General features: G+C 41.2%; 1 protein-coding gene across 2 annotated transcripts in view; it reads left to right on the top strand.

Annotated features, from left to right (window-relative positions):
• The window catches only part of IARS2 (isoleucyl-tRNA synthetase 2, mitochondrial), a 68,166-nt gene that overhangs the window by 26,257 nt on the left and 27,386 nt on the right, over positions 1–14,523 (top strand). For both annotated transcript variants that reach the window (XM_061625169.1, XM_061625171.1), the window contains 2 exons: positions 4,370–4,472; positions 5,279–5,372. In XM_061625169.1, coding sequence (XP_061481153.1) covers positions 4,370–4,472; positions 5,279–5,372 — 197 coding nt within the window. The remainder of the gene's footprint in view (positions 1–4,369; positions 4,473–5,278; positions 5,373–14,523) is intronic.

Raw genomic sequence — 14,523 nt, 5'->3', positions numbered from 1 at the left:
ATGATGTTTGAATGCAGATAAAACCATTCTGGAGAAGCACTTCTCTGCTTTGGGGAATGTTGAGATTAGAGGCTCATACATATCTGTTAAAAGAAACATAACCAGTTTAAATTTCCCACAACAGGTAAATGAATGTCATTGATGAAATCATTGTAGCTTTGAAATTGAATTACTGATAAGGACTTACATGTAAAACTTGACAGAACTGTTTCTTAAACTATAAACCAGATGAACTGTCTTCATTCTATGAAGTCATAGGACTGAAGGCAAATGCTTCCCACTTATAGGAGAAACACTGACCACTGTGACTACAAGTTTAAAACTTACAAAATTCCAAACTACACAGAGGAGTGTTCTGTGAGACCACTGAGCAGAAATAGAAATAATAAATTAGAAATTTGTACAAGTATTTGCTGCTTGTCTGTGATTTCTTATAATAGGTACTTTATTAAAATAAGGGAAAGGCTTCCTCATTGCCAATCCAAATTAGTCAGAATGACTCGGATTTAACGTAAACGTATTCCCTTGCTAAATCAGCTGCTTTCAAAGTACTCTAGTTCTTGAAGATCTGTCCATGTGAGAGTTAAAGATTCTAGGAAAACTTGGATTTTCCTAGTAGCTGGATGTGGTTATCCTTATTTAATTAAGAAATTTTGTAAATCACCTGGTAGATCTAATCCTTACACATTGTAGATCTTAACTCTAATTTCAATCTAAAATCTGTATTAATTTCAGTAAACTTAACATAGCTTGAAAGATAAGTGCAAGAAAGGTTACCTGGCACTCCTCATTGTTGTACCCAAGTTAGGAGCAGCAACCATCAGCAACTGTTTCTTTCCTTGCCCAGAAACCATCTCAATGCTGCTTAATTTTCCACTAAATAAGCATTTGGCGTAATCAATATCGGAGTTCAAAATGATTGGTTGGCGTCATGGTAGCATGAATTGCCCTGTGTATTTTCAGACTACAGAGTGACACGTAATGCAACTTCTGCCTGATGCAGCGTATAAATCCAGGGCAAAGTTTTACAGCTGGGCTTCTTTTGCTTACATTGTGAATTATGGTTCTCAAACTGAAACTTGCCGTTTGTAGAGTGATAAGTAGTTATTTGAGGAAGGTGTTGAATGTATACTGTAGACAGAACTTTTGCCTTTGGATTTTTCAAGATATGTACTGTACAGATGAAAACAGGAAACATATGCTTGCTATTTGTAACCATTTTGGTAAAAACTGCAAGAGTGGAGATATGTTTCAGGTTTTGGAAAGATTTTAGGGATATCAAATATTGTGTATTTTTGAGGCCAAATAAGATTCTGTAAAACTGTTAAAACTAAAATCTTAATTTTTTCAGTTGTGAGGACAGTAAGTTCCTGATCGTTTTGCTTGCTAAGAAATCAGTTGGATTTCTTTTTTTAATTGCCTGATATTTTATTTTATAATTTTAAATTTGCCTTAGATTTTGTAATTATTCACTGAAGATTTAGGACATAAAGCCTTCAGAGCATATTAATACTTTAAAAGCCAATTTCTAGTAAGTACAGTAAGAAACTCTGAAAATATGATTGCAAAACTGCTCAAGGGCTAAAAGCAAGGAAATGAAAAAAGGCTGGGATTCTTAAGGACAGTTTTTTTAAAAACAGATGAAAATATGTCTACAGAAATTATTAGTCCACAAATGTACCTGCCCACTCGCATCTGTTTCTCAATTACAGCTTAAACATTTTGTAAAGGTTTTCCCCCTTGTTGCCTGGAGGCAATGCTTATTTGTCCTAGGCAAGTTTATTTATTTATTATTTGATTTATATCCCGCCCTTCCTCAAGCAGGAGCTATATACAATCCTACTATATGCAGAATTGTAACATGTGAAGATACATATATATTTGAAGGAGCTCTCAATTGCTGAGTGAAATACTTTTTATATATTAATAGTGAACTAATTTTGTGAGAAGATCCTCCATGGCGCAGAGTGGTAAGCGGCAGTAACGCAGCCGAAGCTCTGCTCATGGCCGGAGTTCGATTCCAACGGAAGGAGGAAGTCGAATCTCCGGTAAAAGGGGGCGAGGTCCACTCAGCCTTCCATCCATCCGTGGTCGGTAAAATGAGTACCCGGCATACGCTGGGGGGTAAAGAAAGGCCGGGGAAGGAACTGGCAATCCCACCCCATATATACGGTCTGCCTAGTAAACGTCACAAAACGTCACCCTAAGAGTCGGAAACGACTCGCACTACAAGTGCGGGGACACCTTTACCTTTTTAATTTTGTGAGTGTCAAACGTTATGTAGCCAAAATGACACCAGCCACATATTTAGGGGGGAACTGTAAAAGTGAAGTGTGATCCCAGAACAGTCCAAAGAGGACTGAACATGCCGAGTGCCACAGAATGCTGATGGGGGGGAGGCGGGGAGCAGGGGAGTGGAGAATAAGGTGAATGGAATGGAGTATACTGAAAGTGTGTATGACTGGAACCATGAATAGGAAGTTCTCCACACTGCAACTTTTTGTCGCAGGTCCCACTAGCAGTAATCTAATCTCATCAAGTTGTATTCAATTGCTATTGGCCTTTGGGTTTCTGGGAATGTTAACATGGCTTCGTTATCACTTTTTATATGTCCTGCTAAAGTCCAATTTGTGTTGAATCAAGATATTCTCTTATAAAAGTTATATAACTTCACATGATTTTTTTCACAATTGTTGAAGGCAAAATATGACAACAGAAATATCTACTGTCCACGGTGAGAAGCATGAGGCTTCAAACTGAAAAATCATTTAAAAATTTGAAACTAAGTTCGTCTCCTTTTATAAAAGATTTTTATCTGTAAGCATGAACCAAATGACTCTCATGAAACAAGAGTTTTTGATTCACACGAATTTGAGCGTTTGCAGCTTGTAGAAATCCTTGAACTTTGGAAGGCTTAAAAAGACATCACAAGATATGTAAATTAATATGATTGCTTATTTTTTTAAAGACATATGATTTACCTTGTAATTTGTGTGAGGTAATGGCAATACATTAGAATATCAGTCTTTCCCAAACTTTTTATTTTTTTTGTTGCTGGACTACAGTTCCCATAATTCCTGACCATTGGCCATGCTGGCTGGGGCTGATGGGAGTTGTAGTCCAGCAACAAAAAAATAAAAAAAGTTTGGGAAACACTGCATTAGATCAAACTGAGGTTTGAATATAAATTAGTACACATTAGCATTTTTTAATTCTAGACTTTCATTTTCAATAAATTATTTCCCCTGATTTTCAGCACAAGATTATTATTGCTTCCTTTGAAGAAGAATGGAGTTGTCTGCTGGGTAGCTTCGTGTATGCTGTTGTAAATCTTTGAAAAGGAAATGGGGGATATGTATCATAGGGAGATAAACAGTAGTGCCACTAGCAGTATATAGAACCACCTTTGTGGGTCTTGGCATGGTAGCACTCAGTGGAATTCAATTTCTGCAGAATATTCCTCTTTTTAACTTGTTCTTTTTTTTTCTGGTGAGGAGGTTATATGTTAACAACACACAGTCTTTAGCAGAGAGTCTGAATCAGTTTCCATTAGTTGCTTTTATATTAACATCATACAGTATGCAAAGGTAATCCTTCATAGCATTTATGAGAAGGCTACAAGATTTTTTAAAATAATTTTTAACTGGCTGAGATTCTTCACTGAAAAGAAAAAAAGCTGAGTTGTGTTCCTAAAAGTCATTGCTGTTGAGTTGACCTCTCAAATGTGATGGCAAAAAATAAGGTCAGAAATCAAGTAGCAAGTAAAAGATCAAAATCTGATCTATTTTTATATCTGAGGCCCACATCAGGCATGTTTCTTGAACCACCATAACACCATCTTCATGGCCTCCTGCCATTCTTCTCCTTCCTTCATCCTTTCTAGAATAAGCTGTTGTTGTTTGCATCCCTCTACTATTCCTCTTCAAGAATAAGCACTCTGGGTAGAAGTGTGGTGCTGGGGCTAATATGAGGCTTTTGTTAGTAGTATAGAAGAACACTGATAAAATGCAACAGCTCAGGAAGACATTTCAAGCAATCGTAATATCGGGCACTGTGCAATCTGTAGAGCAGTTTGAATTAAGTTTGCAAAGGTTATTTACGTAGGTCTCTTTTTAGGAGCACACAAGGATTACATAACCTGGATTTGTTGATCCTTCCAAAAAAAGTCTCTTAAATACAGTTAGCCAGTAGCATTCCTGAAGGCTTCCCCCCCTCCATAAAACCCCAATTTACCATTTTTATTTAGCCCATGACTCAAATTCAAAACTTCTAGAGGGTCTCAGTTGGTTCAATTGGCTTGTGGTGTTTTGAAGAAAATATTAGTAACTGTCTCCTGACCTGTTGTAACTTTGCTTTCCCCCCCCCCCAGAAAAAGCATTGAGAATGTGATGAAGATAGTGGAGCAGCATGGCAGTGATGCCTGGTGGACTCTTCCTATCGAGCAGCTTCTCCCCAGTGATGTTTTAGCACAGGTAAATCAGCACCAGTGGCAGCCCCTATCTGAAGGCCTGGTCTGTGTAGGTAATGGGTGAAATCGAGGAGCAGGACCCAGGAGGAGGAAGGTTTGACAGGCCAGGGGTCAACTCGGGTCCCACATACAGGGAAAGGCTGGAGTAAAGTGAGCCGGTGGGATGGCCCTGCTCCAGCAAGGCTCAAATTTGAAAGAGTAGCCAAAATAGCCTGGAGTTGGGCTAGTCTGTTTTTTATTATTATTATTTATTTAAAATATTCCTATCCCGCCCTTCTACCCCACAATGGGGCACTCACGGGGGCCTCACAATACAGTCATATACAGAAAATAAAAATGCAGTAAAACATTAAAACAGATAAAAATACATAAGATACAGTTAACAATTCCAGGGGGGTGATATTAAAAGGGGGACTAAAGAGGTAAAACTCAAAAGGGGGAGAAATAAAATGAGTTTCAGGCTATATCTCAGTGCAGTTAGTCGTCCTCTGAAAGATTTATTAATAGGTTGTATAAATCTACCCTCAATATGTATGCAAAAAGAAACCTGTAGCATCTGAAAATGCCAACAGATTTTATTATAGCGTAAGTTTTCTTGGACTAGCTTCTACTTCCTCTGATGAATGAAGTGTTCTCAGTGGGCAGTTATGCGTTGCCTCTTTCCATAAAGATAAAGTTACAAAAGGTTATACTATGACTGGCCCTTTGTGAAACTTTAAAATGCAGAATTCAAGGGGTGGAAATAAAAGAAAACCTGGTGTGTCTGAGGGTTGTGGAATCCTTAATTTATTCTTTGTATTTCTGACTCAGGCTGGTAACCATGATGTCCAGGATTACGTACAAGGACAGGATGTCCTCGATATCTGGTTTGATAGTGGAACATCCTGGGCTCATGTTTTGAAAGGTAAGGAATGATTTTAAATACAGTAATGTCTTGAATTGTGCAGCCGGCTATGGATGTGTACCATTACAGTGCACGGGGAGATGAGGAACCCGTGGCCCTCAAATGTTAGATCTCTCATCATCCTTGACTATTGGCCATGTTGACTGGGGCTTATGAGGGTTGTCCAACCACATCTGAAGGGGTGCAGGTTCCCCAACCCTGGTTTAAGCAGAGGTTAAGTGTAGTTCTCCTTTGTTTTGTATAACACAGTATTGAAAATGTATTGGGAGTCTGGAAGGCATAGAAGGTCTAAGTATGTATGGATGTCATCGCATTTTATTTCCTAAGGGCAGAACTAGCTTTTGTGTGCTGAAAAATACCAGTTTTGTTTCAGTCAACAAAGCTGAATGTTTTCTTTTTCTGTTTTTTAAATAACATATCAGTAGTTTACAAATCGTGGCTTTTCAGCATCCTTGTGGATGAGTCAGTCAGGCCTCCGAATATTTGCAGAAACAACTTAAATTCGACAGAGTGTGGAAGGAAAGATCTGTGTCTTCATCTGTCCCCAGGATAATGGCAGAAACTGCCAATGTGGGTGCTATTTAAGTTGGAATCTGGTACAGGGCATCAAGTGCTTTCGACCTTTACACCAGAAGTACACAAATGTCTGATAGCAATCTTGTTGAACTGTAAAACATGTTGGCCCTGGGTTTTTTTATTTCCCAGCAACCCAGGGAAGCCATAGAATCATCAGCAAACAGTGTGTTTATCTAAGGGCTCTTTGCACCCTGTCTTGAAACCATACAGTTAAACGATAGTGAATTTTGCACAGCTTACTCACATTTGGAAACTCCTGGCAGTATTCTTCAAGAAACTGAAGGATGAACAAAGATGGCTTTATGGACAGGATCCACACATTATATGGTGTGCTGGCAGTAAATTCTCCCTTGCTTGTGCATATTGGGAGGGATGAGTTCTAATGACCAGAAGCCATGTTACAGCTGCTTAAAAGCTCTACCTCATGATATTTATGGCCATCAGAGGAGGAGGTGGTGCTTTGTAGTGATATTGGCTTGTCCTGTTTCTGTATAGCTCCCGACCATAGAGCAACCACCAACCCAACATTGCAAGCCCCTTCACTTTCTGAAAATGCTCAGCAACTAGAGAGGGGTACCAGAGTTTAAGCTTCATGTTGGAGTTATAGGAAATTGCCTTTCTGCAGGGTCAGCCTTGTGGGGAGCTTACAAGTGTTGAAGCCCCTCTCTTACCACTCACAAATGGAACACAATAGTGAAAACGAGAGGTTACTTGTGATTAAAAAAAACAAATAAGGAAACAAAGACTTTATTCATATGTAAATATCTTCAGTGTTGAATTTGGGGGGGGGGCGTTGTACCAGAAAATGATAGGAATCTATGGAGAAATACTATTTGGATTGCTAACAGCTATAATTATCTCTCTTTGTCGCTCAAGCATTTTGATGCCGTGTTGATTAACATGGGGATAAGAAATATTCATTCTCGGTGTTTTGGGGGAAGTCTGTAGCTCAGTGGCAAAGCACGAACTTTGGATGCAAAAGGCTCCAGGTCCAATCCTTGGCTTCCCCAGATAAGGCTGGGAAAGTCATGTGTCTCAAACCTGGAGAGCCACTTCCAGTCAGTGTAGACAATACTGAGGAAGATGGACTAATGGTCTGACTCAATAACATAGGAAGTTGCCTTAAGCCGTGTTTTTAAATAGCGATTAAGTTTGTGCTCACGTACGTGATTTTAAACATTTGGGATTAGCGGCACCAGGAATCTTGATGATCCTAGAATGCTGAAAGGTTCCACTGAGAAAAGTGGGACAACAATGATCTTGTTGCTGACATGTTACTGACAACCATTACCTTAGGGTAATGCATGACACATTGTACTAGCTCTAGAAGGTGGAATAACTTTGTGTATTGACATTTTTCTATGCATCCACTTCATCTCACAGATGTATCTGTGAGAGCATAAGCCCATGTCCTGTGACTCTGCTGTTCTTGCCACTTTAATCTCTTAGGATAATGGGGTTGTATCCAAAGTAGTGCTATGCAAACGTTCTGTCAGCGCAAGGATTGCACAACAGAATGCTCTCCCCCTCTCCTCCCCTGCACACCCTCTGAATCTGTTCTAGGGATTCCCCCAACCCTCCTGAGGAAATTTGGGGAGGGCACCGTGGAAGAGGAGGGGAGGACGTTCCATTGCGCAAGCAGAAATGCTTGCACTAATGAAACAAGTGAATTGGATACCACCCATGGTGTGTATATGCGTGTTGATTAACTTTATATCCCACCCTTCCTCCCAGAAGGAGCCCAGGGCAGCAGACAGAAACACTAAAAACACTCTAAAACATCTTAAAAACAGACTTCAAAATATATTTTAAAAAATCTTTAAAAACAAATTAAAAGCAAATATCTTTACAAACATCTTAGAAAGCAATTTCAGCACAAACACACACTTGGAAAAGATCTCTACTTAGAAGGCTTGTTGAAAGAGGAAGGTCTTCAGTAGGTGCTGAAAAGATAACAGAGATGGTACCTGTCTAATAAATAAGGGGAGGGAATTCCAAAGGGTAGGTGCCACAACACTAAAGGTCTGCTTCCTATGTTGTGGAATGGACATCCTGATAAGATGGTCTCTGTGGAAGGCCCTCATCTGCAGAGCATGATGATCTACTGGGTATATAAGAGGTAAGACAATCCCCAACAAGCAATGTCAGCTACACAGTGATCTGCCAGGCTCTTTTTCTGCCCTTTTGACATTAACAGTGTTCCTGGTAGGGGCTTCATGGATGTGCTGGAATTGAAGACAATGAATCAGGTGACTGGGATGGCAGCCCAAATTGCCATTAGGCACCAAAGGATCTTGGTTGTGATTTGACTCTCATCTTTTAGATTCATTTTATTTTCTAATTAAGTCTACTGTTTAAGAAGGCTTCTCTTAAAATGTGACCCAGTCATTTATCAAATATTAATTGTAAACATTTTGGGGCGGAAATAGTCTCTGTCTTTTATATTTTATTTTACACCACTTCAATAGCTTCTGGCACTTTATAATTGTAAATTGTAAGCAGAGCTTGGAAAAGTTACTTTTTTGAACTACAACGCCCATCAGCCCAATCCAGTGGCCATGCTGGCTGGGGCTGATGGGAGCTGTAGTTCAAAAAAGTAACTTTTCCAAGCTCTGATTGTAAGTATGGTTCTATGGCAAGCAACCCTAATGAGAAAAGGAGTCCAAGATAGGTGGGAGTTTCTAAAAAAGAAAATTTTAAAAGCACAACAGCAAGCAATTCCAACAAGGAGAAAAGGGGGAAAACAGCAGAAGAAGCCAGTGTGGCTTCACAAAAAGCTTAGAGATGACCTGAAAACAAAAAAGGACACATACAGGAAGTGGAAAGAAGGCCAGACCACAAAGGAAGAGTACATGCAGGTATCACAGAATTGCTGGGATGGCGTCATGAAGGCTAAAGCTGAGAATGAGCTGAGGCTAGAGAGGGATGCTAAAAGCAACAAAAAAGCTTTCTTCAGGTACGTCCATAGTAAAAGAGAAAAGAAATGGTGCTACAGCTACTCAATGTGGATGGCAAAAGGATAACAGATGACAAAGAAAAGGCAGAAGTGCTTAATTCCTACTTTGGCTCAGTCTTCTCCCCAAAAAGGGTCTGTGACCCTCCAGGGAAACATGAAGTGGAAGGGCCAGGATTGGAGCTTGAGATTGATAAACAAACGGTCAAGGAATACCTAATCACTTTGAACGAGTTCAAATCGGCAGGGCCTGATAAACTGCATCCTAGAGTATTGAAGGAACTGGCTGAAGAACTCTCAGAACTACTGTCTATTATCTTTGCGAAATCATGGAGGACTGGTGAAGTGCTGGATGACTAGAGAAGAGCCAATGTTGTTCCTATCTTCAAAAAGGGCACAAAGGAGGAACCGGGGAACTACAGACCAGTCAGCCTAACATCAATCCCTGGAAAAACTATGGAGCAGATTATAAAACAGTAAATCTGTAAGCACCTAGACAACAATGCAGTGATTACTAGAAGCCAGTATGGATTTATGAAGAACAAATCCTGCCAAACTAATCTTATCTCATTTTTTGATCGGGTAACCTCCCTTGTAGACTGTGGGAATGCTGTGGACATAATATATCTCGACCAGCAAAGCTTTTGACAAAGTGCCCCATGATATTCTGATTAGCAAGCTAGCTAAATGTGGGCTGGATGGAACAACTATCAGGTGGATCCATAGTTGGCTCCAGAATTGTACTCAAAGAGTGCTTAATGGTTCCTTCTCAAACTGGGCAGAAGTAACGAGTGGGGTACCACAGGGCTCAGTCCTGGGTCCAGTGCTCTTCAACATTTTTATTAACGACTTGGATGAGGAGGTATAGAGCACACTTATCAAATTTGCAGATGATACAAAATTGGGGAGCGCAGCTAATACCATGGAACACAGAAAGAAAATTCAAAGGGACCTTGATAGGCTGGAGCATTGGGCTGAAAACAACAGAATGAAATTCAACAGGGATAAATGCAAAGTTCTACACCTAGGAAAAAGAAACCAAATGCACAGTTATAAGATGGGGGATACTTGGCTCAGCAATAAGACATGTGAGAAGGATCTTGGAATTGTCATTGATCACAAGCTGAATATGAGGCAACAGTGTGATGTGGCTGCAAAAAAGGCAAATGCTGTTTTAGGCTGCATTAACAGAAGTATAGTTCCCAAATTGCTTGAAGTATTAGTTCCCCTCTATTCAGCACTGGTTAGGCCTTGTCCTGTAGTACTGTGTCCAGTTCTGGTCTTCGCACTTCAAGAAGGATGCAGACAAACTGGAACAGGTTCAGAGGAGGGCAACAAGGATGATCAGGGGACTGAAAACAAAGCCCTATGAGGAGAGACTGAAAGAACTGGGCATGTTTAGCCTGGAGAAGAGAAGACTGAGGGGAGATATGATAGCACTCTTCAAGTACATGAAAGGTTGCCCCACAGAGGAGGGCTGGGATCTCTTCTCGATCATCCCAGAGCGCAGGAAACGGAATAATGGGCTCAAGTTGCAGGAAGTCAGATTTCGACTGAACATCAGGAAAAACATCCTAGCTGTTTGAGCCATACAACAATGGAACCAATTACCTAGAGACGTAGTGGGCTCTCTGACACCAGAGGCATTCAAGAGGCAGCTGGACAGCCATCTGTCAGGAATGCTTTGATTTGGATTCCTGCGTTGAGCAAGGGGTTGGACTTGATGGCCTTATAGGCCCCTTTCCAACTCTACTATTCTATGATTCTATATATCTGTAAAATAAATACAGCAATATATTAATATTAAGCAGTTAATAAAATCTTAAAATATTTCTTTTAAGAAGAGATATTTAAATCTAAACTGCTTGTATAATGTCATGATCTCCAGGGAAAATACAGTAAACAAAACTCCTTGAGCTGAAACCACTTCTTTTTTTATTCTAGTCCAGTGTATGCGTAGAGAACTGCTAGCAAAAAGTTACCATGATTCGGCTAAAGACACATTCACACCATACATTTATTCCACTTTAAACAGTCATGGTTTCCTCCAAAGAGTCCTGGGAAGTATAGTTTGTTAAGGCTCCTGAGATATGTTAGGATGCCCCTATTCCCCTCACAGAGCTACAGTTCCATGAGTACCCTGGGAAGAAGGACTGACTGATAAAGCACTCTGGGAATTGTAGCTTTGTGTGGAGAATAGGAGTCTCCTAACAACCCTTAGCACCCTTCGCAAACTAAACCTCCCAGGATTCTTTGGGGGAAGGCATGACTCTTTAAAGCAGAAAAATAGTGGAATAAATGTATGGTGTGAATGTGGCCTAAGAGTGAACATAGCATGAATAGGAAAGCGGGGCTGGGGGCTTAGCTTTCTGTGGAACCTTGCTGTATTTCTCTCACTATAACGTTGCTCAGTTGGCCACGCTTAATGCTTACCAAACTTTCATTTCTGGATGAATATTTTTTAAAACAATTGATTGGCTGTTCTCTTTTTCAGACTTTCGAGTACTAAGTTATCCTTGTTACTAATCACGTGTGCGTGCGTGCGCGCGTGCGCACACACATTTGCATGTACTGAGTGGAACTGTATAGGTAACTGGTTGAAATATACTCCAGTGTTTGGGATGATTTGGCCCTAGATGCCCCTGCAGCATTATTCCTGATCTTACTACTTCTAGAGCTATCATGCATTGAGCTGCACATGTTGCATTTTAATTCTAGTTTGACTGTTCTGGGGCTAGAAATAGTGCATGTTGTAGCTTGTGTTCCTTATGCAGAGCTACCTGGCTACTAAGCCAAGCTTAAGGGCTTAGACACCAATGTTACAGCAGGTGAATCAAGCGGGACATCCAGAGCACAGCCTTGTCCCAATTTCTTGGATGAGTTTCAGTTGGTACAGCTTGAGGATGTTGACAAGGTGCTTGCACAGGTTCGTGCAACCACTTCTGTGCTGGATCCTTGCCCTTCTTGGCTAATAAAAGCTAGCAGCGATGGAACAGCCGGCTGGGCCAGGGAAGTGATTAATGCCTCTCTGCGGGAGGGGGTGGTCCCTGGCTGCCTGAAAGAGGCAGTAGTGAGACCACTCCTGAAGAGACCCTCCCTGGACCCAGAAAATCTTAATAACTATAGGCCGGTAGCAAATGTTCCATTCCTGGGCAAGGTCCTTGAACGAGTGGTGGGAGGCCAGCTCCAGACACTGTTGGATGAAACTGATTATCTGGATCCATTTCAGTCAGGTTTCAGGCCTGGTCTTGGCACGGAAACAGCCTTGGTCGCCCTGTATGATGACCTCTGTCGGGAGAGGGACAGGGTGTGTGTGACTCGGTTGATTCTCCTTGATCTCTCAGTGGCTTTCAATACCATTGACTATGGTATCCTTCCAGGAAAACTGGCTGAGTTGGGAGTGGGAGGGACTGCATTGCGGTGGTTCCGCTCCTACTTGGTGGGTCGGCTCCAGAAGGTGGTGCTTGGGGAACATTGCTTGGCACCCATACTCCAGTATGGGGTTCCACAGGGGTCAGTTCTGTCCCCCATGCTGTTCAGCATCTACATGAAATCGTTGGGTGCAGTCATCCGGAGCTTTGGAGTGCGTTGCCATCAGTATGCTGATGACACGCAGCTCTATTTCTCCTTTTCATCTTCTTCAGGTGAGGCTGTCAATGTGCTGAACCGGTGCCTGGCTGTGACAATGGACTGGATGAGGGCTAATAATCTGCGGCTCAATCCAGACAAGACTGAGATGCTACTGGTGGGTGGTTCATCTGACCAGATGGTGGATGTCCAACCTGTCCTGGATTGGGTTGCACTCCCCCTGAAGGAGCAGGTTCGTAGCTTGGGGGTTCTCCTAGAACCATCTCTGTCACTTGAGGCTCAGGTAGCCTCGGTGGCACGGAGTGCCTTCTACCAACTTCGGTTGGTGGCCCAGCTACGCCCGTATCTGGACAGGGATAACCTGGCTTCAGTTGTCCATGTTCTGGTAACCTCCAAGTGCAATGTGCTCTACGTGGGGCTGCCTTTGAAGACGGTTCGGAAGCTGCAGCTTGTGCAAAATGCAGCTGCCAGATTGATAACAGGGACCAGACGGTTCAAACATTTTAAACCGATTCTGGCCTGCTTGCATTGGCTGCCTGTATGTTTCTGAGCTCGATTCAAGGTGCTGGTTTTAACCTATAAAGCCTTATATGGCTTAGGACCACAATACCTTATGGACCGCCTCTCCCGACACGAACCGACCCGTACACTACGCTCCACATCCAAGGCCCTCCACCGGGTGCCTCCTCCGAGGGAAGCTGGGAGTGTGGAACAAGGGAGAGGGCCTTCTCAGTGATGGCCCCCAAACTATGGAATGATTTACCTGATGAGGTGCGCCTGGTGCAAACACTGTTGTTACCTTTCGGCACCAGGTCAAAGCTTTCCTCTTCTCCCAGGCATTTTAGCATGTGTTTTTAAATTGTTTTTAATTTTTTTAAATTCTGTTTTTAAATTGTTTTTGTGTTTTAAAATTTGTATATTTGTTTTCAATGTTTTTAATTGCTGTAAACCGCCCAGAGAGCTTCGGCCATGGGGCGGTATATAAATGTAATAAATAAATAAATAAATAAAAATAAGGACTCGCTTAAAGATATTTCAGATATTGGGCACCAAATAAGAACAGCACCTGAATCAGTGTCTGTCTTTTCATAAGTTTTCAGATACCTTTATCCAGAACTGTTACACCAAGCTGACACACTAATGTTTAACTAAATGAATGAGATTGTTTTATAACAAGCCTGTTTTGTTTGAGCTTTTGTGCTGACAGTGTATTTAAAGGAAAAGATCTGGATAATTGTACTTGCCATTAAAGTACATGTTTAATCTATGGGTTAAAGTCTCTTATTATCAAAGATACAGAATACTGTATTGAAGCCAAAAAGGATCATAAAGGCCTATGCCCCCTAACTGTAAATAACAACCCTAATTAAAGTCTGCTATCTGGGGTTTTTTTTTCAAGCCTGTGAAATGTTGTAAACTGTAAGAAGATTGTGGGGGGAGGAAGTAGATACCTTCATCGAGATGTGTGCACAGTTAAGAATGAATTGTTCTCTGTTTGCATAAACCTGGTCCAGTGTCCTAATTTTATTTCACTCTCAAGTCAGAAAGTGCTTGACAACAGACATTGGTTCTTATTTATTCTATTTAAAATATGTATAGGCTGCCTTTCTGAGTATACCTCATTCTAGGCAGCTCACATTGCAAAAGTTCAGCATAGTATCCTAAATACAAGACGCAGAGCAATTGAATTGTAAACAGCTACAAAACTGTATGTCAATCCTCATGTTGATAACAAGAACACACACACGTTGATAAACAGTTGACATTGGAACTACAGTAATACCGCAGTTAACGAAGTACATGTGTTCCCGGACATTACTTCTTTAACAGAAACTTTGGTACCAGAGGTAGGAATAACTTGGAAAGAACAGGGATAGGTTCCTACACTACAAAGAAGAGGAGCAGTTCAACATGTTCAGCAAACGTTTCATTCAAAACAAACAATATACAATGAACAATAAAGAAAGCTACAGACCTGATCTTACAAGATCTGAACAGGGAGGTTCATGACAGATGCCATTGGAGGTCACTGAT

The sequence above is a fragment of the Rhineura floridana genome, chromosome 4 (genome assembly GCF_030035675.1).
Source record: "Rhineura floridana isolate rRhiFlo1 chromosome 4, rRhiFlo1.hap2, whole genome shotgun sequence".
Classification (NCBI taxonomy): Eukaryota; Metazoa; Chordata; class Lepidosauria; order Squamata; family Rhineuridae; genus Rhineura; species Rhineura floridana.
This window is presented reverse-complemented; position numbering and strand designations above follow the sequence as displayed.